The following is a 27005-nucleotide window of genomic DNA, read 5'->3' as shown; positions in this document are numbered from 1 at the left end:
TCGAATAGTGAGAACATGAAGCTATACCACCAGTGATGCCTTCTCAGCGTAAACCAGACCTACTCAAAGCCACTGCTCATAGAATCACAGAATCCCAGACTGGTTTGGGCTGGAAGGGACCTTAAAGCTCATCCAGTTCCAACCCCCTGCCATGGGCAGGGACACCTTCCACTACACTGGTTGCTCCAAGCCCTGTCCAGCCTGGCCTTGAACACTGCCAGGGATGGGGCAGCCACAGCTTCTCTGGGCACCCTGTGCCAGCTCCTCACCACTCTCACAGGGAAGAACTTCTGCCTAAGAGCTCATCTCAATCTCCCCTGTGGCTGGTTAAAGCCATTCCCCCTTGTCCTGTCCCTACAGGCCCTTGTCAAACGTCCCTCTACTGTTACCTATGTCCTGGCGTAGTACCAGGCCAGTAATAACTGTGTTGCGCTGTGTGAGCACACCAGATTACTTGAAATCAGCTTAGATATTTTAAACCATGCTGCATGGTACAAATATGCCTTGAAGTCCTACTGTGCTGCAAGGCTATGTCTGGGTAGACAGATGGAGCTGATTTATTCATTACACGAGGTCACGCTCTGTCCCTTTTTGTCTAAAGAACATTATGAACAATGTGGAAATGCAGGAATAGGGAGGGGTTTGAAAAGATATAAAAACCTTGCTCAGTTCTTCAGAGCTCCAGAAGACATAACAAAAGTCCCAACAGTGGGAAGCTTTTATCAGATACAGATGCCTGCAGCAAGATTAATCGTAGTTCTTACAAGGGAGTGTAACTGCTGCCAGGGAGGGGCACAGTGTCATGAGCACCTACGTGACTGCCACAGGGACCAAACATAAACACCTGTCCAGCCTAAATGTATGATTTATGCAAACACAAGTACACCATGAAACACGGTAGTGAAGGCAGGATGTTGCAGGATGCTGCCCTGTGCGGGAGCAAGATGCTGGCCTTGACTTGCAGAGGCAACACTTCACTGGAGTGTTCATGTCCATAAATTTCCAGTGCCCACACATCTCTGAAATTTGGCTGGGTGGGAGCCAGGCTGAGTCAAGCAGCTGAGCATGTTTCAGGCTTGTGTTACTATTTCAATATATACAGATCAATAAAGGAGGCACACTGCATTTTGAGAAGACAGGAATGACCAACAGATTAAAGCAAGCCCAAAACCTTATCATATACATGGTTGCCTGGTAAACTGCTCAGGCTCTTGCACAGAGATGGAGGCAGTGCCAACTTGGGCTTGTGATTTCCCCTCCCAACATCTGCGTTGTGATCAATATTTAAATAATTGAAATAACTAAACTAATTGTAAAGGCCAGTGGAGGTAAATTGTAAGAGGTCTGGCTTTTCAAATTAACACGAATGCTCATTTTAATGTGGATTTTACTATGCTGTGTACTTATTTTGGAAAAGTTCAAAACTTTTCAGGATTCAGGATAGGGAAATTAACCTAATATATGTTTCAATACAGTACCTTCACGTGCATTGTACAGAAATATTATCAGAGAAATCAATGGTTTCTCTCACTATCAAGACTTTGAATTCAATTTAAGGGTTAAGAGTGAAAATGGAGCTTTTGAACATTTCAGATTAAATACATTTATTATAGCCACCAACAGACAATATCCTAGTGATGCTTATAAACCAGCAAACCATAACATGTAGACAACTAAACATCTTTGCAGAGCTATGTAACAGCCTTAGCTGTTAAAATTGATAACCATATAGAAGCATTCTCAATGTTGACTTTGCTCAACATCCCCTTAATCATTAGCATTCGTTTATATTGAAAATAGCTGATGTGGCTCTGTCTTCATTCCAAAGTAACTACTGACGCTATTAAAAAAACAGCCAAGCAAACCCCAACCAAGCACAATCTATCTTCTTTCCCCAAACAAGATCTGTGTGCCTTTCAAACTAAATATTCACATTTGAAGTTTCACACTCAGATGAGCTCAATCATCAAGTTCCAAAATACCTAAAGGAATGATTTCACCAGCCTGTCACATCAGAACATTCTTTTACTTGTACTGAAATAGATTGGTTTCTCTCCCCCTTTCTTTAATATTAAATGAAAAAGCAGAAATTGCATACTTCAGAAAGAGATGAAGCTAAGCAAAGTAAGTGACTGTTCTCATTTTAAGAAACCCATCCAGCAACAGAACACACTGAAGACTCCCTGTAGCTGAAAGCTATATGGATGCTTATGAAGATTTGAAAAGAGAGAGGGAGAGACTTTCAGTATCAAGTCCTGTCCTTACAATAAGACATTGAAACAACATCATCATGTGCAAAGAGTACAAACTGATGAAGAAAAATTAGATTCAGATCTGTTTCACTTTTAAGAAATTAGTGTCTGTTCAGACCATCAAAATATATCTGTATCAAAAAGGCAGTGCTATATTAAATCTTCTCAGTTTCAGACAGTCATGCAAAGGTGCACTTAGATACTGCCAGCATTTGGTTTAGTTTGTTTCACAAATACCTTTAAAGTGTTTCAATATATTTCCTAATTCATATTCCAAAAACCAGCTCAACATTAATACCACAAACTTAAATCAACAGAAGAAATGAAATGTCCAAAGGCTTCATAAATAGAGCACAAGTTTGGGAGGTGCAGCATGATGCTGACTGTCAATAAATAGTTACAGGGACATTCAAGACAGCTCCAGATGATTTCCATGTCAGCTGCCCACACCATTTCTGCACATCTGATCTGTGCTGACAATGCTGACATCCAAACAAGAGGAACACACACTCAGTTGCCAAAAGTCTGGATAAAGTGGATGTTTTTAGAATTATAAAAAAGGGTTTATTCTAAAATTATTTATTAATATGGAGTTCAGTTTTCCCCAGGTTGGATCTCAACTTCATTACCAGCAAGACCATGAGTAAGAGTTAATAAGACAGAAATTAAACAAAGAACTGGTCTGAACAGCACCGCTTCAGCATTTTTGCAAAGCACTATTTCATGCTTTGGGTGAAAAAACCCATTTAGGAAAAAGTGTACTATTCTGGCTTTTCCCAGTGTTTGGATGCTTGGGTTTGCATTTCTGAAGTCCTTATAATGTGGACGTTAACAAATACTCCAAAAGGCTGAAAAAGTAGAACTCTGCTACACAAAACCATGTGCTAAGGCCAGCATAAACCCTGAGCAGGCTTCAACCCTCTCAGTTAATGCACAGGCATGACTATTACTTATTTTCAAAATGGTTTAGTAACAGGGGCAGGAATGAGGAGTGGAGCTCACTAGAGCTGTGCAGCGAGGGCTCAGAGCTTGGACAGAATGAGCTCTTTGCTCTCTGCTCTTGAATAGCTAGATGAATACATGCAGACTATAGTCACTATTGTGTCATCCTCACTGCTCCGGGACAACAGAGCCATGATGTGATGACCATGCCTAGCATTGCTCGGCTTTCCAAGGATTTAGTTGCCATCTATGGTTTTGTCAGGGCAGTGTATGCTAACACTTACCAAACTATGTACTGAGTGAAAATTAAAAGAATAGCACCCCTTATCTCAGGGTAACACCTCAGCAAAATGTCAAGTTCCAGAGGAAAACCATGTACTCAGTTTGAATCTCTTGATTATATTACAGAAAAATCTAATTACTGACCTAGTTAGATTAAATTTTAACACTATAACATGATCCCAGCCTGCAGACATCTAGCCCAAGAAGATGAAGTCTAGCAAAGTTACCACCAGCTGAAAACCAGTTCTTACAAAAATAAGTGAAACAACCCCAGCGTAAGAAGTATTACCAGTTCTGTCCATAATTATTTAGAAATTGCTATTTCAGAAATGTAACTGTTTATCCTCCTTTCCAGGATAAAGCCACGTATGAACACTAAGCATTTATGAAGACAATCAGGCACATCTCAGAATGTATGCTCAGTAATTCACTGAATAACTAAACAATAAATAAACCCAAGAACCATAAAAAGGAGAAAGCACTGATAGAATACTTGGGGTTTTTTAATTCCTTTCATCGCAAACATAGCAGCCACTGAATTTCTCCTATAATGTGTGCCTTTGTATATGGACATTGAAAAAGAGTTAACAACTGAGTAATGTTTAAAGATCAAGCTAATGATGAAAAGCTATTACACGCTGAACACGGTTGGAATAATTTTTAAACCATTACCTAAAAGTGTAACTTTTGCTTAAAAGAATAGTGAAGTTGAACACAGCTAAAGTGATTGTTTAACACCAAAATAATCAATAGAAAACAAGGAAGCAAAATTCCTGAGGATATTTACAGTATGGATAAACTGACTGATGTAATCAAGTTAGCAGCAGCCTAAGATGGTGCTCTCCTTCAGCTCAGCAGAACCAATTCCTAGCCATTGAATCCCAAAGTTTAAACAGCATTTTTGGTGCCCTACAGTGAGGATACAGTAACAGCGTGCTCACAGGCAGCTCCTGCAGCTTAGAGGACAGGCAGGAATTGTGAAGCCACAGTGAGATGTTCAGAGTCAGTTCTATTCCCATCCAGGGATAAATGTCCCATCATTAGACTCCTTCCCAGGGATGGAAGCTTAGTAAGTTACTGGAGCTGGACTTAGGTTTGCACTACAATTTTTGTTCACCAAACCTGATATTTCTCAGGGGAAGTTTTAGACAAATATCACAGTATCTTGGGCCATTTAGTTTCCTTCATACACACTCTGTACTTTCATCAGCAAAAAACATGAATCCCCATCTGTGATTGCTTTCTCCCTCTATGCAGACAGAAAAGAGGAAGAAAACTTCACATTTTAAGCCATTAGCATAATCTGATTTTTCAGTGAGATCATCCTTCCTCATTAACCCAAAGCACAGCAAATTACTCTCTGGTATGACCAACCTGCTTCTGCAAAGCACAAATAGTCCTGGGGCTATCATGGAACATAACAAAACAAAATTGCTGCTTGCAAATAACCAAATCAGATCAACATTTCTAATTCAGATGGATACATCTGGTCTAGGATGTGAGCAAAACAACAAGGAATTTGAATTGGTCTTATCCCTGGAGTTTGGGGTTTGACCCTTCACTGATCACTGTTTTAAACAAAGCAGAATTCATTAGCCAGTACCCGAAGCTGTACACAAGAACCAGCTGGATACCCTGTCCATGAATTCACTACTTCTCAGAGTAAACTGGGATCAAGATGGGCTTCCAGAAGGAAGACGTCAGCAACTGGTGTTTTATATTGATGAAAAACGGCCACTTACAGGAGAGTTTTGGAGACATTCAGTGTCTACCACTTTTTCCAGTTCTCGACAGCCAAGTTGCATCTTAAGGGAGGTGGAGGAGAGGTATTGTGTAAAGCAGAGAGATAATCTGGATTGCTGTGCCTTCCTCACCTGTATCAGACACATGCAAAATAAACATCTGCAGTGTCCAGCTCCGTTCTGCTGGAAGCATCCACATCCAGCTGTAGGAAACTCCTTTCACAGTTAAACTTCAGGAGACAGGTGACATGAGAAGTAATGAGTTCAACACAAAAAAAGTGGGGCATTCAAAATACAAAATACCTATGTCATGACCATCTTAGTAGATTCTAAAAGCTAATGGTTAACACAATGCCACCAGTAATTGTGCAAATATTATTATCGTTATGAACCTCTTGTTTTACGAATTGTGGCTGACAGAAATCATTCTGCAAAAGTTGATGAAGTCTGCAATGGCCACAGAAAGTTACAATGCAATCAGGGCTACTGTAAATGAAGCAGAAATGTTTGACATGGTTGAGCAGATGAGCCTAAATTCATACTAATTTTAAAATCTATATAAAATACATCAGAATGGACTGAAGCTGGGTGCTGAGGAATTTCTGGTTTACCTATCATTTAAAACAGCAACAGGCAGAGTAAAAGAGCACATAGGTAAACACTAAATTTCACATAAAAACTATATTGCAGGCAATTTTATGAGATGAGTAATACTTATTCCTGGATTGAGCAGTCATTCAAGCAGGAAAAGTTTTGTTGCCTAGCCTTCGTCAACATGATTTACATCTTAAACATCTTTGGGTACAGGCTCTGAAGAAATGTTTTGAGATTGCACACTCAATTCTCTTCCTTTATCAGTGTTGTATGCTGGTTGTCATCAGTAAGAAGAGGCCAGAACTGCCTTCCACATGTACCATCATGTCTGGGGTGTTTCATGTTGCAGAAGCTCAGCTCAGGGTTGCATACATTCAACATAGAATTACCATGTGCCAAACTGGCAATGTGCAAGGTTACTGTGGCTAAGAGTCAGAGCCACCTGCAGAGTGGCACTGCCAGGTTGAAAACAACAAGCTCTGCTGAAAGAAGAATGGAGTTTGTAAGAGTCATACATTATTAAGTTTGACTTTTTTCCCTCTGAGGAAGAGGAATCATTACAATTTTAGAACAAAACCAAAAGATGATAGGTCATGTTAGAATAAGACAACAATATCCTCATATAAAATATGGAAGGGAACTTAGTTCTCATAATACCTTATTCCATAAAAATAACTGTCTTCACATTTAATGAAATCACACCAGCTGCTTCCTCCTTATTCTACCTGTCATCATCCTGTAGGGGTTCTAACCTGGACCATGTGCAACCTTCTTTCTGGTTAAAAGAAGCAGCTATGCAAAATAGTAATTGCATTTTTACATCTCTCTGGACAGTGTAGCGTATCAGGCAAATACACATCTGTAAGCCTGCAGTTCTTCCAAACAGTAGTAAAGATCATCAGTGTTACACATCCAATGCCATTGCACTCTCCAATTGCAAGAGAGGACACTGATGATAGAAACATTATTTAAAGACTAAATTATTACAAATTTTGTTGGAATTCAATTGAGTCATAGTTATAAATTTACTGGTGTAAGTATTCTAGGTATAATATCATCTATGGCAAGGCCAAAAGAATTTACAATACCGTTAAGTGTTAAAAAGAAGTCATAAATAACAGTGAAGAGAAACATTTGGTGTTTGTTCATATGCACTATGCATTTCTGGGCTAAGCTTCAGACATTTAGAGGGTATAAAATAACAGAAGCTGTTGGGGTTTTTTTTTAAGCTCATGCATATTATATACAGTCAAGGCAACAGAATTCCTTATGGCTGGAAACCAACTGGTTTTCTAGTTTGACACTACAGATAGCTCTGTCGACAAATTAAAGTACTTTAATACTAATGGCAGCAAGCCTATTCTTTACTCAGGACATTTCTCCTTTGAAAGGCATTACTATCTTTTCAACAAGCATTGGATCTCAAGGTATTGGAGAAGTCTGTTTAAGTGGAAAAACAGAACACTCCAAATGCTCAAAGTTTTACTGATATTTACAAAGCTGGGACATCTGAATATGATTCTGCTATCAACCAACATGCTCTGTGACCTGTAAGCATTCAACATGGCAAGAGATCTAAATGCTCCTAATGCTAGACAGGACAACTTTGAAAGTTAAACACAAAATCTTTGAGCAAACTATTTTCTTGAGTGAAATAAGTTTCCTCTCTGGTCAGAGATGAACTCACTAGGAAAACCTTAGGAAACTTAGTATGTTATCTTCTTAACCTTTCATTCAATGTGAAAAAGTTTAATGGACTATGATTCTTAACTAACTTTCAGATACAATACCATATTTTATTAAATTTTAATTAAACCATGAATTGTCACTTAGAACACTGGAAGCTAAAGATGACCCATGAGGGGAAAATAAAGGGTAAACTCCTTTTTACAACTCAAAAAAGCAGACCAGACTCAACGATGACCACAATGTTCGTTGATATCAAGTTTTGTATTCTGCACTTCCTAGCAGTCTCCTTGGAAGATCAGGAATCAAATTGTGTGCACCCACTAAACTTATAACCAGTTAAGTTACTTTTGAAAATCTGGGGAATATTCACATCCAGAGTCTTTCTAACATATGCCAAACTTAAACACTGAGCTGCTTCCATTTCAGAATAGCAACAACATATTAGCAAGAAATGTTGAACTGGCACAATGGTATTTAGAAATCCCACCTTTTGCTAGAGAGGAAGGAAAAGGATGAAAACAGGACATTCATCAGGTTAACAGGAAAAGTAGAAAAAAAGCCTGACTAAAAGTACCCAACTTTGCAATGAATATATTCCATTCAGTAGCCAGCTGGGAGACACATTTAATCGGGTTTCTAGACAAGACTCCAGATATCTATGTCTGTAATTATTTCTGCATTTGTTCTTTATATTTAATATCAAACCACAGAATCATACAGTCACAGAATATCTTGAGTTGGAAGGGAACCATAAAGATCATAGAGTCCAACTCCCTGATCCTTGCAAAACTACCTAAAACTAAACCATATGACTAAGACCATCATCCAGACACTCCTTGACCTCTTGACAGGCTTAGTGCCATGAGCACTTCACTGGAGGCCTGTTCCAGTGACCAACCACCTTCTTAGTGAAGAACCTTTTCCTAACTTCCAACCTGAACTTCCCCTGATGGAGCTTCATTCAATTTCCTCATGTCCTGTCACTGGTCACTGGAGAGAGGAGATCAGCATCTCCCCTCCACTGCCTGCCTCGAGGAAGGCAGCGATGTAGGAAAGCAGTAGACTGTGATGAGGTCCCCCCTCAGTGATGAAGTTCTCCCTCAGCCTTCTCTCAGCTGCTCCTCAAGACTCTGCTCGAGTCTTGCCCTCGAGGCCTTTCACCATCTTGGTCACTCTCCCCTCTCATAGTCCGATGTCTTTCTTGTATTGAGGTGCTGAAAACTGCACCCAAGACTCGAGGTGGGGCCATGCCAGTGCGGTGCAGAGCGTGACAATCACCTCCCTCAACTGTGCTGTGCTGTGCTTGATGCACCCTGAGACATGCTTGGCCCTTTTGGCTGCCAGGGCACACTATTGACTCGTATTCGACTTGCCATCAACCCAAACCCCCAGATCTCTTTCTGTGGAGCTGCTCTCCAGCCTCTCATCCCACAATTTGTACATATAGCCAGGACTACCCCATTCCAAGTAGAGAATTGGGCACTCGTTCTTCTTGAATTTCATACTGTTTGTGACTGCCCAGCTCTCCAGCCTATCCAGATCATTCTGTAAGGCCTCTCTATCCTCAAGGGAGTCCGCAGCTCCTCCTAGTTTAGTATTGTCAGCAAACTTATTTAATGTACCTTTGATTCCTGCATACAGACCATTTATAAAAACATTAAAGAGCACTGGCCCCAAAACTGAGCTCTGGGGAACTCCATCAGTGGCTGGCCACCAGCCTGATGTCACCCTATCTACTATAACTCTGAGCCCAACCTGCCAGCCAATTGCTCACCCATTGTATGATGAACTGGTCTAGGCATGTGCTGGACCGTTTATCCAGAAGGATACCTTGAGAGACAGTATCAAAAGCTTTGCTGAAATCGAAACCCATCACATCTATTGGCTTCCCTTGGTCAACTCAATGGCAGACCTTGTCATAAATGGAAATTAAGCTGGTTAAGCAGGACTTTCCCTTCGTGAACCTGTGCTGGCTGTGACCAGTGACTCTGTTGTCTCTCAACTGCTTTTCAGTAACTCCCAGAATAACCTTCTCTACAATTTTACCAGGCACTGAAGTGAGACTGACAGGCCTGTAATTACCAGGACCTTCCTTCTTACCCTTCTTAAAAACTGAGGCAACATTTGCCACCTTCCAGTCAACTCCAGACCTCTCCAGACTCCCAAGACCAATGAAAAATGATGGAGAGAGGTCCCATGATGCCATCAGCCAGTTCTTTCAGTACCCTGAGATAAATCCTATTGGACCCCGCATCTAGCTGGAGCAGCAAGTCTTGAACAAGTTCAGGTTGGCTGGGAGTTTGTCATCCCACAGTCACGGTCCTCAAACACAGGGCTCCAGGGGTCCCAGGGCCCATCATCGATGTTAAAGACAGAGGTGAGGAAGGCATTAAATGTCTCTGTATTGTCTACATCTCTATTTGTGATGCCAAACAAATACCATTCCTGCCCCAAACAACTCTGCCACTAATTACAGGTAGAATAGGGCAAAAGTCAAGCACTTCCAGGGCCATCCATGGAAATTAGCTGCTTGTTTCATACAAGATTGTTTTGCACTGAAGCAATACTTATGGGATGCTGTGTAACTAAAGGGAAGATTCAATACACATCTTAATGAAAATCTTTTCTTAAGCAGACTGCAGGGAATGTAGCTAGAGCAGGGGGCTGCTGGATTACAAATAGTGTCAGAATCATTTTCTGTGGACTGACACATTTTACTTAGCTGCTCAGCCAGGATTTTCTTATTCCCCATTTTGTATCATTTTAACTTTATGCTCACTTTTTATGTTTCCCTAGTGCAGTTTGACATGATGCGTGCTTGCAACCTCATCGCCACTGTTGCTCTGACTGCTGGCCAGCTCATCTTCGTCCTGGGCCTGATGGAGCTGCCTGTCATTTCCCAGGATACCCAGTGGTGGGAGGAGGCCATAGCTGCCGTGTTCCAACTTGCCAGTAAGTCCACTTCTTTTTAGTGATAGAAAATACTTTGTCTTTACTAAATCCAGGTCGAAAAGAGTTTCTTACTTTATGAATCTTTCAAGTGGCAAAGGATAGGCAAAAAGGCCTAAATCTAAAAGTAAGCTCATTGTCTCTTAAAAGCTTTCCCCATGAGATTCTGCAGTACATGAATAGAAGCTTTTATCTTGGATATATCAGAATGAGTCTTCTGCCAACCAAGAAAAACAAGCCTTTATTATTTCCTATGAAACCAGGAAGGCAAACATGAAAGAAATTCACTGGATGCAAAGTAATCCCCCAATTTAGCAGGACAAAATATACCAAAGGCTTGGCATATCTGAAAGCAGAGCAGAACAGCTGAGGGAAGTTTTGAAGTCTTGCTGAAATATGATTATTTGCTTTTAGCTAACTAATTGTACTCAAGGACCATCAGCCGGATTTTGATAGACAGACATGTCTGCAATCTAGCAAAGAAAGCTGAAGTCAATTCACAACATTGACTGCTATAAATAAAATTCCCACAGTAGCTCTCATGGACACAGACTGTATACAGAAATGAATGAGGAAAGGAGGAAATGGTTTTATCACAATTCCATGTTGACAGCAGTGACAATGAACTGTAAACTTTTTGCAATAATGCCTTTCTTTACTACATAAAGTCATTCATTACAGCAAGAGTCCGATCCTATAAAATATCCATGCAAGAAACTGTCATATATGGAGTAGAACATGCAAGCTGCTTACAAGATCAGCTTAAAAATATATATTATTACTGTAAAGTGCAGGTTATTTTTATTTAAGTTTTAATTTCAACTTTAAAAACTCAGACTATTTAAAATGGTGTAAACCTGATGAGACCTCACGTTTATACTGCTGCGTGATCAGAATCTAGCCTAGGCCATTGAAATATGGTGCTCAGCAGTGAACACCCATTAAGGATGACGAACATGAAAGCCAAACAAGAGGAGGAGACTCAAAGCCTCTGATCCAGCCTCAAGGAGCAGAGAGACCCTCAAGCATCAGTCAGTGCTACCAAGAGACAGATACAACCTTGCCATAACAGATTCCCTACAGCCTCTTCATGTACACCATGGTGTTTCTAACTCTGGATACCTTAGTTCTCCCTGATGATCGGTGTGATGCCTGCTCAATTCTTACTCCATCTCCCTCCTCCCCAAAACTTCACGTCTGTTTTTCCCAGAGCGGAAATGCATTCTGGCCCTGTTTAGCTGTGCTGTTTCATTGACAAACAGCACAGGGGACAGCCCTGGGCCTTTCTTCTATCAGGGCTGCTAATTTTAGACTGGGATTTTTTCTCCCCTCCCCCCCCCCTTTTTTTTTTCCTGTGCTGGAGTCTGTTTTAAACACAGTCAGAGAGAGACTGAAGGGCGCCAGGATATCCCGACACAGGAGAAGGAAATGCCTGCTATTACCTGTTATGCAAGCTGAACCTTGAAATCCCCAGTGCTGGGAGGTGAAAGGGGAGGGAAGCCAGAGTCAGAATGATTAACAAAACACTAATGAGAACCGCTGAAGAAGCTGTTGAACCAAGGAGTTCATCTGCCTGCCTGTGTTCAAAAGGTGTGAAGAGATGGATCTGGCAGCTCGTGACAGTTACAGAGACAGACATTGTGCTGTATGAATCAAAGGTCTCCCATCTGCAGAAATAATGCAGTGATTCTGGTGGCTATCCCTGCCCCTCCTCCCCATCCTCCTCTGCAGTTATGCCACGCTCTCTTTCATGATCACTAGATGGTTTTCTGCCTTGCAATCAGTAACATGATACTCATTTTCCATCTCATTATCTTAATGAAAGTTTTATTTTAAACAAATTCCTTCCTGATGGCCAGAACAATCAGCTGAAGTTTTCTGGAATGCGTACTTTCAAAAAAAGGAGGGAAGGAGTCATCATGTCTGCCATTATCCAATATAAAATAGACTTCTTGGAGACCTCCCTAGTTTTTCAGGGGTACATCAACTGCTGACTACCTGGGTAATCAAGGGCCTGCACCTCCAGGACAGGCAGTCCAAAGTACAGCTTGCACTGACAAAAGAGGCTGTTTCCACTGTCGTAGAACCCAACATGTGCTCTGTAATGTTGAGCCACCCAACTGGCCACAGGAATCACCTCCATTCACCAAATTCCCTGAATTGGACCCAGGCAACAGCATTTTATACATTAGGGCTGAAATGTCTTTGATATCAGACAAAATCCATGTGCAAACTGTGAACAAGCCCAGTGTTTCTGTGGCTCTGATGAAGGGTTGATGCTATATTGCTGCTCTATCTAGAGACCAAGATTTCTTTATCGAAGGTGAGGAAAGCCCCTTATCCTGTCAGCCAAGGTAATACTCAGCCTCTGAGCCTCCGCTCTGAGATGGGAACCTCTCATCTATTTTCAGAGTAGCAATATTAGGCAAAACCATGAGAACAATGGATACACAGCTTGTATTTAAAAGCACTTTGTTCATGCAAAACAGCCCAAAAGAAATCACTGTGAAGCTCTCTCCTACTTCATTTTAAGGGCTAAAGCCAAGGTACTTTAGGCCAGACATCTTTTATGCAAGAAGGGCAAACAATATTTAAGGTCTACATACTTAGATCTTATTAATTATTTCTTGAGGACTGGCTGGGTAATTTCTGTTTATTACACCTTCAAATATCATACTGAAAACACAAGCACCCCCTTTTTTCCTTTCCAAAATCCAAATGATCTGAAGAATTTTTTGGCAGTTCTTCATCTTGTCAGTAATTTCAGAAAGAATTATCTTTAATCATGTCCCCTCTAATTCCAACTTCTGTTGGAATCTCTATCTTTCAGACTGGAATATGCCAAAAAAAGAGAGAACCAGTCACCTGTAGAATGAAATCTACTATTGTGCAGGAAGGCTTGAGTATATGGTTCAGAATCACAAAGTCAACTCACAATTTTCTTATTTTCAGTCAGAGTTTACCTACTGAAACATTATGTATGGGTTTCATCACAGTTTCCCAATGTCTGAACAGAAGTCCTTTTTGTTTTAGAAAACTAAGTGTACCAAGTATTCTCTTTGAGCCCTACCACAAGTTGATATCACCCATCTCTGATCCCACTGGAGCCTGCAATGACTCCAGGCTCCGCTGCTTTTTCACTCCTACCACCTGCAAAAGCATTTGACAGTCATTCAGAAAGGATGGACCTCTGACAGAAAATAAAGCCCCAGGAAGCAAAGAGGAAGGAAAGAAGAGAGGAAACAGCACTGCTCCTGAGACAGCAATGGGATTCACACAGCTCCACAACCTTACACTTCCCTGTTAACAGGAAAGCGAGCTGTTTGCTTTGGAAAAGGCATGTGGTGAAAATGGAACCAGTGTTGTATGTGGAATTTCGTGTCAATGCTCAGAAACTTCTCTCCAGAGGGTTTTGGGTTTTCTGTTTTGTTTTTTGTTTGGTGGTTTGTTTGGGTTGGTTTGGTTTTTTTTTGTCTTTTTTTGTTTGTTTGTTTTTTTTTTTGGTTTTGTTTTGTTTTTTGTTTTGTTTTTTGGGGTTTTTTTGTGTGGTTTTTGTTTGTTTGTTTGTTTTTTCTCTTTTTTCTTTTTTTTTTTTTTTCTTTTTTTATTTTTTTTCCCCCAAGGAACTGTTACAGACTCCATGTGCTGAATATAGGATGAATAACAGAGCTGACAGAAGATCAGTTGGAAAGGGAAGTTCATACCAACAGGATAGGGAATAAAGAGCACTTCAGAGAAAATTAAACTTCTACAAGCAGTAACCTGCCAGACTGTATCAGACCTGAAGGGACTCCAGCCAAGTCTCCGACCTTGTACAATGGTGATTATCACAGACTTTAGAGTGAAATGTTTGAAACATAATGGGGAAAATCCAGGATACAATATCCCTTACATTAGATCTCATCCAAGTTTCTGAAAGTCCAAGATCGGAATAAACCTGAATTATCATGATTAATATTCTTGGAAATCCATATTCAGCATTAAATTACTTCAGTACGTAAGATCATGAAGATTAAAAACTTCTGCATTCCTACTGAGCTTGTCATTTACAGCCAAATAAATTACAATCTCACCTCTCTTGAATTTCAAGCATTGCATTCCAGCTTTTCCTACTGTGCTTTTCTGCTGACAGTGTATTTTACTCTAGACCCCAACAGGTTACAGGAAAGTGGAGTTTTCCCATACTCTCATTTCTGTGCTACTAAACCGAAATCAAACAATTGTTAGGCCATTTAACTTCTTTCTGGGTACTACAACTTTATATTGGTTGATTTCCAGAAAATCTTAATGCGTAACAGACCAGCAAAGCAGCCATTTGGAAAATATAGCTGAAGATATCCACAATAGCAGCGTGATTTTGATTTCTGTATTACTTCCTTCCACCTTTTTCCTTCACAACACCCTCAAGCCAGATCTGTTCTAAGATGCAATCTATGGAGCTGTAAACCTAATATTTCCTGAAAAGGAAGCAAATAAATGAGATACTGTAAATAACCTAAAAAGCCTATCAAAGCGAGAGAACTTAACTGCTTAATTTGTGCTAAATGTTTTCATTATTTCTCATTTTTATTTCACCTCAGTGCCAAACTTGCTTGTTCTTTATGTGGACTGCAAACATCACAATAAAGTGATCTTTTTTCACATGTTTGCAAAGATCTTAAAATACAGAAGCCTATCCCACTTGTGTTGACTGAAACGGTTCAGGTGAGCAGGTGAACCAGCAAACTGCAAGGGTGGTAGCTCAAAAAAGTACATTGAATCCAACTGACCTGTGTATATTCTTCATGCCTGAATACTGATACATGAGTAGCAGGTGATTTGTTGTATTATCTCAATGTCAAGGGCACATATTCTAATGAGAAACATGGTAACAAATATATCACCAGACAAATATCATTTGGATGTGCAAGTACAGGGAACATGTTCTACGACAGACACAGCATTAGAAATAATGCAGTAATGCATATAGAAATATGTGAAATGAAAAGTTGAATATTCACTTCATTGCTTACGAACATGCGTATTACATATACACGGAGATGTCTCCTAGCTAGATCCCCAGTTACACAACTCTTTGATGAATCAGGAGGTGGACACAGCACTTGAAAAATAGAAGTAGATGACCACTGAAGCTTCCAGGAGGATCACTCATCAGTGACTGCTTCTCTCTGCACAAGCTGGTTTTGCTCAGGCTGACAAGAGCTCTTACCTCTGTCTGATACAGAGTTTACTGTCACCAAAAACAGAGCTTTCTTTGACTCCAGCTGAATTGAAGTGCCAAGCAATGTTTGCTGCTGACTTTCAGGGTGAAAGTCTGCACATTTATCCTTATGTAAACAGCTGCCCACTAGGAATTACATCTAATGCACAGGGAATCCTTTTCAGCCTTCAGTTCAAGGACTGCCATAATTTCTAAGTCAACCTCTAAAAGGTAACAAAGAAAAGCAAGTTCATTGTCAGTAGACTTGTTAGATAATGCTCTGCAACTCCCTTTGAAGATTTCCAACTAACATAAAGTAGAATCCACTGCCTTACACTGACTAAATCTCCCAACCTTATCAGGTTTAAGACAAAAGTGGAAAGCCATTGTAACTCAGTGGTGAAAAGTGAAGGACAAGAAGGTCTTACTGCTCCTGAGAAGGCTGGTCTATGTAATATGCACGTCCATAAGCAATGAAGTGAATATTTGAGTTGAAGAACTTGTCAGTTCACACACTTCCTTCTGCATTCTAAGAGATGTTATGTTCTACCAAAATATTTAGAAGGAAATTTTTATTGTATTCAGCAATGTACAACTGAAAACTCAAAGGCCACTAAAGTCTCCATAGCATTTAAACCAAGCAAACACACTTCTACATCTTCAGCCTGGTACTACAACTAAGAGATCACAACTACTACACAACTGTAGGGGCTCTACAAGAAACATGCAGAGGGGCTTTGGACAAGGGCCTGTAAGGACAGGACAAGGGGGAATGGCTTTAACCTGCCAGAGGGGAGATTGAGATGAGATCTTAGGCAGAAATTCTTCCCTGTGAGGGTGCTGAGGCACTGGCACAGGTTGCCCAGAGAAGCTGTGGCTGCCCCATCCCTGGCAGTGTTCAAGGTCAGGTTGGACGGGGCTTGGAGCAACCTGGTCTAGTCGAAGGTGTCCCTGCCCATGGCAGGGGCTTGGAACTGGATGAGCTTTAAGGTCCCTTCCAGCCCAAACCAGTGTGGGATTCTGTGATTCTGTGATTACAGAAGCTCCACATTTGCCTCGTACTGTAGCAGCTGTGCCTAGCTGACACAGGCAAAGGTGTTAATTGAGTAATCATTTACATAAGTCCTATAGCAATCGCACTTTGAGAATCTGTCTGTGAGAATGAGTTGAGCTCCTACAAGCAGCTTAGTCAGGCTTGTGGCTTACTGCAGCTAAATCATTCCCTGTAAATGTTTATGGGGTACGTAGAAAGGGGGCGAAAAATTTCTCCTTCCTGTTTGCAGTTTTGCTGTACAGGCATGGGTTGTCAATTCCCAACAACAGTCTGGCTGCTTTATTTTCCTTCTTCTCCCTTTTCCTGGCAGCAAAAGTCATCCTAGAGGACAAGCTGTAAAGAGATTTATAACTTCCAATATAGACTCTCTACCAACCCAGAAAAAAACAGTGCAGATTTCTTCAACTGTGCTATCAATGTTATAATAAAAAGGAGGAATGTGAATCAAGGGGTTTCTGAAAAGAAACCAAACCAACCAAACAAAACTATCACAGAAGTAAAAAAGTGCCTATGAGAGTTCTTTTAAAATGGTAAAAATCTGTAGTTGGCTTACAGCCAGCTACAGTCAAACAGGAAATTCAGTATACCGATCTGAAATGTAAGTCCAAAAAGTAACATTTTCCCAACCCACCCTCACTCACAGTCAATACTGTCCCAATCAAAAGTCTTCCTAGTGAATTCATTATCCCTTTCCTTCCCCAATGAAAAAGCCCCCCCATCCAGACTTGTTTTGCTACGGATGGGAAACAACTAGAGACAAACAGCAGCTCTATGGGAAAATAAAGTACTTCAAGTAATCTCATCAGGATTTTTAGTAAAGATGTGGCCTCTGTGCAGACTTTAGACAATATACAAATTGATGAATGATGAAATTGATGGATGTACATAATGAAATTAATTCAAGGAAATTCAGCTATGCATCTGAAAGTCTTGTCATTGCTACAGAACAGAAATGAAACCAAAACCAGAAGAAAATGTTTAATATTTTCATATCTAAATTTAAGGAAATATTTCCCATCGCAGCCCTTTTCAAACTGTATCATAAACTAAGAGATCAAGAAGACTGATGGCAAGTAAAGGAATTTTCTGGTTATTTTTAGGAGTTACCCATGGGAAATAGTCTGGAAAGCCAACTATCTCCCTTCAGGTATTTTATTGGAATACTGAAACTAAATTCAATGTTACAAATGTCTTTTAAAAAGTGAAAAGTCACCACAGTAAGTTGTGGTGACTTCAGACGGAAGTTGACAGTTGCTTCTGTCATGGAGACAGAAGCTATTCTTAATACAAGGTTAATTTTTATAGGTACTTCTAACTGTTCCACATACCATCCAGAGCCAAATTCTGCATTGGTATATATACATTAAAACTGAGTCATACCCATATTACACTGTCATCAATAGGAGTAGAATTCCAGCACCATTTTTCTTACAGTAAATTCTCACAAAAGTGATACACTAATTTAATACTTAACAGTATTCAAAGGCAACAAATTAAAATGTTGTCAAACATAACACTCACAGTGAAAGCAGTAAGCAAAACAGGAGATACTAACATCATGAAAATGTTCTGCTTTAGCTATCTTGTTAGTAAAAATAAAACATGAGTCAAACTTCGGTTTCATTCTCTTTCCTTAGAGCAACTGAGTATTCCTGAATCAGAGCACTAGGGTTTGAACCCAGAGGTACACACATAATTATCCATAAGGTTCCATCCAAACTAGGAAGACACCACTCCTCAGATACATCCATATAACAAAGGAATAAAAAAAATATTTTAAAAATCTACTTCCCTAAGAAAGAGGAAACCCTTAAGGAGAAGGGCTAGGCTGGCACAACTAGAACTAAATGTGTTTGCCCAGTTATTCACAGACCAGACTTGCTGCTAAATGTTCCATCTCAATTCCTGGCTGCTGTACAACACCCCTGGAAGGGCAAGGCAAACATAAGTAGCACAGTGGAACACTCTGCTTCGAGAAATCTAATTTTGATTAAGTTGTTACAGACAAAATCCCTCCAAGCAAACTTTGGGGGGTTTCACACAACATCGTCCTTACAAAAGCTGCACTAGGCAAAATTTAAGTATCATTGTATGCAAATGCAGTCTTTCTGGATCAGTATGATTTCTTCATCCTTTGCTGTTTAGTTCCTACATTCATAAATCTAGAATCAGGTCATGCTAATATGAAATAAGAATGCTAGAAAATTATGTTCACAGTGGCATTTTTATTCTGGAACTCATGCACACTGGCAGAACTGTAAAACTAAAGGTGGAAACTCTCTACAGTAACATGCTTCCAACTCTCCCACCTCCGTCATGTTTTTCTCTCTTCTAAAATGTCAGTTTCTGTCTAGCCCGCAGCAAAGTATTCTGAACAGCTCCTACGCTTTTCACTCAAGAGCTCCAGTGACTCGCTCCTGCTACCTGCCAAGCCGGGAGCTTGTAAACCCAGTATCTTCCCATTCCCCCCCTGCTCAAGCACTGGCACTGAACTGCAAAAGGATGGAAAGCCCCTTGCATGACTGGCTGCTCATCTGAGCAGGGTTCAGGCAAAGGGCCTGCAAAGGGAAACAGTCTTGCTAGCATAAATAGTTTTATTTTGGGACCTGTAAGGAAGCCTTAGTGCTTTTTCCTGGTGGATGATAGCTCCATCAGATGGAAGGGAGCTCATGAAGGTGGACAGTTTAGCATGGAGATGTCTAGCCATTTAGGACAGTAATCAGCCATAAGTGATACATAAGCAAGAAAGAAAAAGCTGAGTAATTTGGGAAAAAAAAAAAAAAATGGAAATATTCCTATGGTCTTTATTAGCTTGTACTGCGCCATAAAGGAATGTATATGGACCACTGCTGGTTGCCCTGGCTAAACGAACAAAGAATGGGGCAAAACTGATGCCTAAGGAGCACAGCTCTCTCACACTTGTGCAAACCAGATTTTCGCAGCAGGTTTGCACAAGCAGACCTGGCTTTCAGTAAGGAAACTAGAAGTGCTAATCATCCATACTTCCCTAAGGCCATAAATAGCCATAAACCTGCAGTGGGAAAGCACCAGCCACAATTCTGTACCTGGAAATTGAGGTGCAAGACACAACAGAATCAGGGTTACTCTGTGTAACTGGTGTTCCTGAACCTAGCTCCCTCTACCAAAAGAGCCTCTAACAAATAATGCAAGATAAAGTGGACTGTTGTTAATATTTATAACTGTCTCTTAGAGGTACCTGTAAGTGGTCGCTGGTACAAACAGCTTAGGTTCAAAGTTCCTCCTGCTTAAGGTTTTGTTATTTGCCTCACACTTAAAAAAGAAAAATAAAATTTCACAGAATCACAGAATGGTTAGAGTTGGAAGGGAACTTAAAGATCATCTGGTTTATTCTTATTTAATGCTTTTCGGATTCTCTGGGAAAGTGTATGTGAACTGGAAGAGTTCTGAAAGGAAAACTGATCACACACAGTTTTGTCATGCGCCAGACTCAGCAGGAAGATGGGTTTCTTGATTTGTACCTCAATACCCTCCTTCCTGCAAATTTTAAACCATAAGTAAAAGAAACAGGTCAACAACTTGGCCATAGGAGGTGCAAGTAATCTCCCTTTCCCTCAGTTTCATACTTCATGAGAAAATTTGTATTTATCAATCACCTTTTGAAAAGTAGACTGCAAACTGTGGAACAGCAAAGCACTATCAGTATATACCTATATTACAAGATCTAAAGACGTCAAACATAGATGTAGACATACATATTCTTCCTATGAGCACATTACAACTAGCACGCTCTGCTCCCAAAGCTCTGAAATATACAAAACAGAACACAGCAGAAGTTTTATCATTTTGGTTTCACAGATGGGAACCGAGCCATCTCAGAAGAGAGTTTGAAAAAAAAGCTGATGTATTCCACTACACAGGATCTGATCTCCCCTCTCTTCTCTACCACGTGCCTCAGGACAAACTGAACTTTGAGAATGACACTGGAAGTGAGGGAAAACTTTTTTTCCCCAGCTCTGCTGCAATCTTCTTGTATGCTATTACCGCTAACAATAAAAAAACCAACTAAAGTCATACAAGACCCAGATAACACCAATCAGCAATGTCATGAGAATTTAAAAGCAATTCAAGGAAACATCATAGAAAAGGAAGAGCACAATTTACTGTGGCTTTGAGGACAAAAGTAGAGTTCTTTGAATGCTGAAATAACGTGCAAACTTCAGTGAGGATTCTGAATGCATAAGGAGAGAACATTCCCTCTTTCACATAGTGATGAGCTAAGCATATGACTATACAGAAAAATTAACTCCTTTGAAGACAGATAATTTGCTTTTAACAGTCTATCCAAAGATGTAGATAACATCTGCCTGGCTCCAAGAGACCAGGATTTTAAAAGGCATGCATAATCTGATATGAGGTATGTCATCCACCAGTGATTACTGAAAAAAAATGAATGAAGATTCAAGCTTAATTGGCCAAAAGCACTTCTTCACAATTTTTCACCTGAGCCATAACTCAGTATTTTTTTGAACAGGGATCAAGAAACAACTTTCAAACCTGTATACTCTGAAATAATGCTAGATGACCACCTGTGTATTGGGATCCCATCTCCAACCTGGCTAACATTAGAACTAATTAATTAACATTAGAAGTAATCCTGTAGACTCGATTTGGGAGTGCTATATCAGTGATTTCTGCAACTCAATTAAGTCAATGTGCTCCATGTCACCACAGTTTTCCCAGATGAAACTTGTTCATTTAAAACTAACCTGAACCATTAAATAACTACTAGACTTACTGACAAAATCAAGGAGTTATTAATTGCTGTCCTTACAACTGAGTCAACAACCTAAAATCTATGTTAGACTCTTCCCAGCAAAGGCTACTGCAGAGTGGTGAAAGAGCAGGAAAAAGCTACTCCTCCTGTAAGAACCTATTTCCTCCTTCTATATCCTTAGGAAGAGATGCCTCACTTTAAACCCTCTTTGGTCCATGCCATCTGTGGGACAGTGCTGCCTCAGGAGGAAAAGGTGTAGCAAGCAACTGAGTTACAAACCACCTTCTAAGTAGAACCAGGAGAGCTGAGGATGCCAGATGTCTGTGGAATTAATACTCATTTGTTGCTTATTTCATTAGGAGGGGGATTCAGCCCTCGCATTTTTGACTCTGAGAACAGTAAAAGTGTCATGCCTACTTATGTAGTGATTTTTTTTCCTCCTATTTGTATTTCATTTCCCTCCTCTATTTTTGTTTTGTCATCTGTATATAATTCATGCCTTTTCCATCTTCACTGCATTACTAGTACTCTTTTTAGAAAGAAACCTGATGCAACACATACTCAGGATGTGCTCTTTCATGGAAAACCAAGGACCAGAGCCAGGTGTCGTACCATGTTAGAGCACTCCCACAGATAATGTGGGAACAGTGTTTGCAGGCAGTGTGGCTAGCTGAGAAGACAGCATGCAGCCACTGGGACCTACTTGCTCTTAACTAGTCCTTGCCTGTGAACTTAGGAAGATGGTATCTAGAAATCCTCTGTCTGTTTATGGGCCTTTGTTTATTCTAGTCTTCCTTCATGAAGGGGTCTTTTTGTCAATGATGTTTCTTGTGTGAGGGTGGTAGTTAAGGAAGTGTGTAGGAGAACAGAGAAAGAACCTTTTGTCAGTTATTGAGGCACATTTGCCTCCTTATATGTTTGTTTCAATCTAATCACATGTGTAAACTACTTCTCTTGAAAAGCTGAAAAGTAGTTTTATTTGAGAAGAGGCACAGGAGGAGAGACTAATCCAATAAAGGGCAGAAAAGTAATTGTGTGCTTATCAGCGCTTTCTTCAGGGAAAGGACAGTGTCAGTAACATAAAAGAAGGAGGAGTCAGATATGGATTCTGCCCCTCATTCCAATATGGGCCTCTGCATGACCCACCTCACCCCACCTCATCTCTGAAATAACATGACTATTTATCAGCAGTGTCTACCAAAAAGAATGTGGAAAATATTTTTTTTCACGTTTTTTTTGCAAATCTCCAACCAGTGTCTCCAACCAGATGTCCCAAGTGTAGTGTTATCACTCTAATATTACCTACCTTTTAGGGAACTTAGTACTGTGCTTAAGGTTAGGAAGAGAATGGAGACCTTGCCTTTGGTAGCTTCTGGAGGCATGATATTGCTCCTGGCTCATAACAGTTTTTTCCAGCATAGAAAAATAGTACTATAAAGTCCCATTTATTTCACCTTCCCTTTTTTTAAGCCTCTGTACATTTCTTTTATTATTTCTGTAAGATAATTAGCTATTCATCATTTCTGCAGTTTACAATAGCAGCCTGCCTTACATAAATATTTTTAAATTTCAGAATAAGTGTACCATATTCTGAATAAAAGATTTTCATTATTATTAGTAGTATACCAGTTTTCTGTGGTGGCAACAGAAGTAAGAAAGAGGACATCTGTGTGAGAAAAGAGGATGGGGAAAAAACCACCATATGAAATACAGCTAAGTGGGTGTAAGAAATATATGAGAGCGAACATATTTAAACCTGACATTGAGACTCCATTTAGGCACCCAAGTCTTTGCATACATCATCATGCCCACATACGCCTTCAGGAGGACATATACACACATCATAGTAGGGATGGAAAGGCTTTACAGACTCAGGAGTATTGGCCTATGGCCTCTTGCCACTACAGAAATTCACAAGAATAACTCGTTAAAAGTAATTCTCACATTCTCCTTGCAGGTTTTGTTCTGGTCATCGGATTGGTGACTTTCTACCGCATCGGACCATACACCAACCTCTCTTGGTCTTGCTATCTGAACATTGGAGCCTGTCTTTTGGCCACACTGGCAGCTGCCATTCTCATTTGGAACATCCTTCACAGGCGTGAGGACTGCATGGCACCCCGGGTCATTGTCATTAGCCGTACCCTGACCGCGCGGTTTCGCCGTGGCCTGGAAAACGACTACGTTGAGTCACCATGTTGAAAGCATGGACTTGAAAGGGGAAAGATCTCCAAGGAGATCTGCATTGAAGTTGTCTTCTATAAATATATGCTATAATTTAAAACTAAGGGTTGAAAGACATCACAAAGCTCACTCTTGTGGGCAGAGGCCCTCAATTATTACTTGGATGGGCTCCATCTATATACATATGTATAAAACACGTAATTTTATATATATTATATTATATTATATTATATTATATTATATTATATTACCCTCTCCCTCTGCTGTACAGCACAGAATGTTGGACTGTCAGAATCCTGACAGGGCATCGCAGCTACATGTCATCAGGGCCAGCTGTAGCAGATGTAGAGTGTTATGCAATGAGAATACAAAAAAGAGGCAACCAAACATGTTTTCTCTGTCTGCATAAAGTTATCCTAATAATAATGTAAAAGTCTGTAGGAGACCAGTGACAATAGCTTCGGAGTTAACAGGCAAAAAGAAAGCAAAAAACTCACTATAGAATAAGTGATGATTTTAACAGCTATTTAAATTTCATGACTCTTTAGTCCTTCCATCCACCTCTCTTCAAGGAACTTCTCATCAGCTGCAGCACCTGCTCCGCAGCCACAGCGTAGCCCAGCCAGTAAGAAGCAAAAGCAACTCTAACCATGCTAATTGCAAAGAATGCAGAAGAAATAATAAGAAAAAAGTTTTCAGACATTTCTTTTGTGTCCTGAGACAAAGGTTTGATTTTCTGCTGTATGTAAACAGACATGCCATTAAAAATGAAGCAGGTACGCAACTAGGACTGGCCATACACATTGCCGAAAGATCTACTTCAGTGTTACAATGAGGCCAAATATCTGCAGAAGAAGGACTCCCTAATAATCGCAGATATATTAACTTGAATTATTGGAAATTATTATTCAGAACAGATATTTCAGCCCAAATTGTTTTCTTTTCTTCCCAGCTAGCTTTAATATTTGCTGTGACATTTTCAGATTAGAGTGCTATGTCAGGACACGCAACTCTGCCGACGTAACACTGGAGGATGTAACTGCCTCCCAAGCACCCAAGTTGGAGAATAAGACACATATACAGGACTTAAGCATGAAATTTAAAACAGACCTGCCTGGTAACTTAATATGGGAATGAAATGAGAATAATTAGTACCTATGGAATTAGGCATAATGTTTATCAGCCTGACCCTGAGGAGCACATGGGCTCACAGCAGTCATGTGCATGTAACATTCAGGAAGAAAAAAAAAAAAACCAGGACAAAAATTATTATGCAGAAATACTTAGGATACAGGAACTACAGGCAATGACAGATGTTTAAAAACTCTAAGGATGCTACTCTGAGCAGTTACAGAGAGGTTTGAAAGACCATGAGCTGTGAATGTTACACATTCTTTAGGACTGTTGTGTCGCTCCCAGCTGAGTACACTGCTTTTCTCCCTTATCTTTATTTCCACCATACTTTTCCACACTTTGTTAAATGTGATCATCAAGCTGGCTCTTGAGTTCTGTTCTGCACTCAGTTCTGATGTAATAAGAAACTCAACCCCGACTGCTGCTCTGCACCATGTTCAAAGTGAGCAACGCTCTGCAGAGACTGATGCTCTGGAACAATGTTCTAGTCTATTGGGCTGGAATGCCATAAAGCTGACAAAGAGTTTCTTCTGGCAGTAGGTTTGTAAAAACCAACTAAGATTTGTATTCATTTGCCTGCATTACTTTCTGGAAAATATTTTCTAGAAATAATATGCTACGATTAATTGCAGGGTTTTTGAAAAATAAAATAATGGAGTATTTAAAAGACATTATATTATTTCTTCTAATATTGCAATATCCATATTATAATAATGTACATTTAATTTTAAAGATCAGCTATGTGGTTGGTAAATTGTAATACTCAGTATTACTGTGATTATGTTAAGATGTATAAATAAAGTTGTGAATGTTTAGTTTCTTCTAGTGATAACATGAGATTTTTGCAGAGACACAGAAGAAGGCTGCTAATTATCAAGCATTTTTTCCTGTTTAGTAAAAAAGAACCCATAGAGTTTGCAACATCTTTTAGGCAAAGAATCATCAGAGAAGACGTTAAAATGGTGTAAGATAAAGATGCTTCATCTTGTTAGAAACAAAAGGGAGACTGAAGTCAGAGAGGAAAAATATAAGGAGAATTTAGGAGGCTCAAAACTTCCTACAAACATTTAACAAAAATAAACTGTACCCATAAAGAAATACACACAAATACTTATGATACCTTTTTATCAGCTTGATGGATTTGAAGGCCTCATCCATGTCTCCAGCAGTCAGATAGAAACTGAAGTTTAGCATGGCATCCCGGGTGGGCTTATCACAGTCTCCTAATCCAATGAAGTCTCTCATGGGTCTTCTTGCAACCATCTGAGAGACCTCTATTGAGCCAGACTCTGCTTGTCCTTTCTCAGCTTCTCCCAGCTAAAATGCGAATATTATAATTTAGGTGTCAAGTAGGTTGAAAGTTACTCCTTTGTGTACATGTCATAAATTACATGATTTCCACTGCAGCCCAAGTTTTCTATTTCTGCAGGACCATGATCAATAGTGACAAGAGCTGCAATGTTTTACAACTTCCTAGAAAATGCCCCAAAATATTGAGTCTCACAGAAGAAACTGGTGCATCATAACAATCGCAGTACTTCAGAGATAGCTTGGAGACTGGTAAAATACCACAGGAGAGACAGCCTCCTATTATTCTAGACAGAATTATAATTATTTTTTATGTATGATTATTATTAATACAATAGCATCTATTATTTTAAGTTCCCAGAAGAGACATTATAATGAATAAGGAGAAACCCTGGAATGAAAGTTGGCCAAAAGAAACTGGTTGCATCAACTGGATTTGCTGCATTTAAAGCAGACTCTGTTCATATACTAAATCGTGTTTCCAAAATGAATTATTTATAACAAGTAATTTAGTCACTAAGATACAGAAACCTAAGAGGGAAGAAAATGAAAACAGAAGAGAAGAGCAGAGAATGAAGGAAGAGGAACAAAATAATGCAGATACTTACAGGTTTATAGATACATCCCCTCCGAAAAAACAACTAATGGCAGCAATAATCCATGCAGAGTTAAAAAAAAAAGGGGGGGGGGGGGGAATACATAATATCAACGAAAAATGGCACACGACATGATGGGGGGAAGTGTTAAAACAATAGAAAATGCAGCAGATCACCTTTGACTTTTCAAATTAAAAGAAAAAGGAAAGTAAAATGGAGTGCAACTCTAAAAGCTAGATCTGCACAGGAAAAGTGACAAGAGTCGGTTCTTTGGAAGGGGGCTAAATTGCACACTACTGATCTGAATCTAAATATATTAAGCA

The 27005-nt window shown here is 39.8% G+C and overlaps 2 protein-coding genes across 7 annotated transcripts in view; one reads left to right on the top strand and one right to left on the bottom strand.

The window, feature by feature from the left end:
- The window catches only part of TMEM204 (transmembrane protein 204), a 29244-nt gene extending 5013 nt beyond the window's left edge, over positions 1-24231 (top strand). The window contains exons 2-3 of the mRNA XM_030482842.1: positions 10298-10453; positions 23418-24231. Coding sequence (XP_030338702.1) covers positions 10298-10453; positions 23418-23662 — 401 coding nt within the window. The 3' untranslated portion in view covers positions 23663-24231. The remainder of the gene's footprint in view (positions 1-10297; positions 10454-23417) is intronic.
- The window catches only part of IFT140 (intraflagellar transport 140), an 84376-nt gene that overhangs the window by 24491 nt on the left and 32880 nt on the right, over positions 1-27005 (bottom strand). For 4 of the 6 annotated variants that reach the window (XM_030482827.2, XM_030482831.2, XM_030482826.2 and 1 more), the window contains exons 18-19: positions 26695-26727; positions 25899-26095 (exon numbers count right to left, since the gene is read on the bottom strand). In XM_030482827.2, the coding sequence (XP_030338687.1) occupies positions 25899-26095; positions 26695-26727 (230 nt within the window). The remainder of the gene's footprint in view (positions 1-25898; positions 26096-26694; positions 26728-27005) is intronic. The other 2 variants (XM_030482830.1, XM_030482829.2) reach the window with 1 other exon arrangement.

This window comes from Strigops habroptila, chromosome 4 (genome assembly GCF_004027225.2).
Source record: "Strigops habroptila isolate Jane chromosome 4, bStrHab1.2.pri, whole genome shotgun sequence".
In the NCBI taxonomy this organism is placed as follows: Eukaryota; Metazoa; Chordata; class Aves; order Psittaciformes; family Psittacidae; genus Strigops; species Strigops habroptila.
This window is presented reverse-complemented; position numbering and strand designations above follow the sequence as displayed.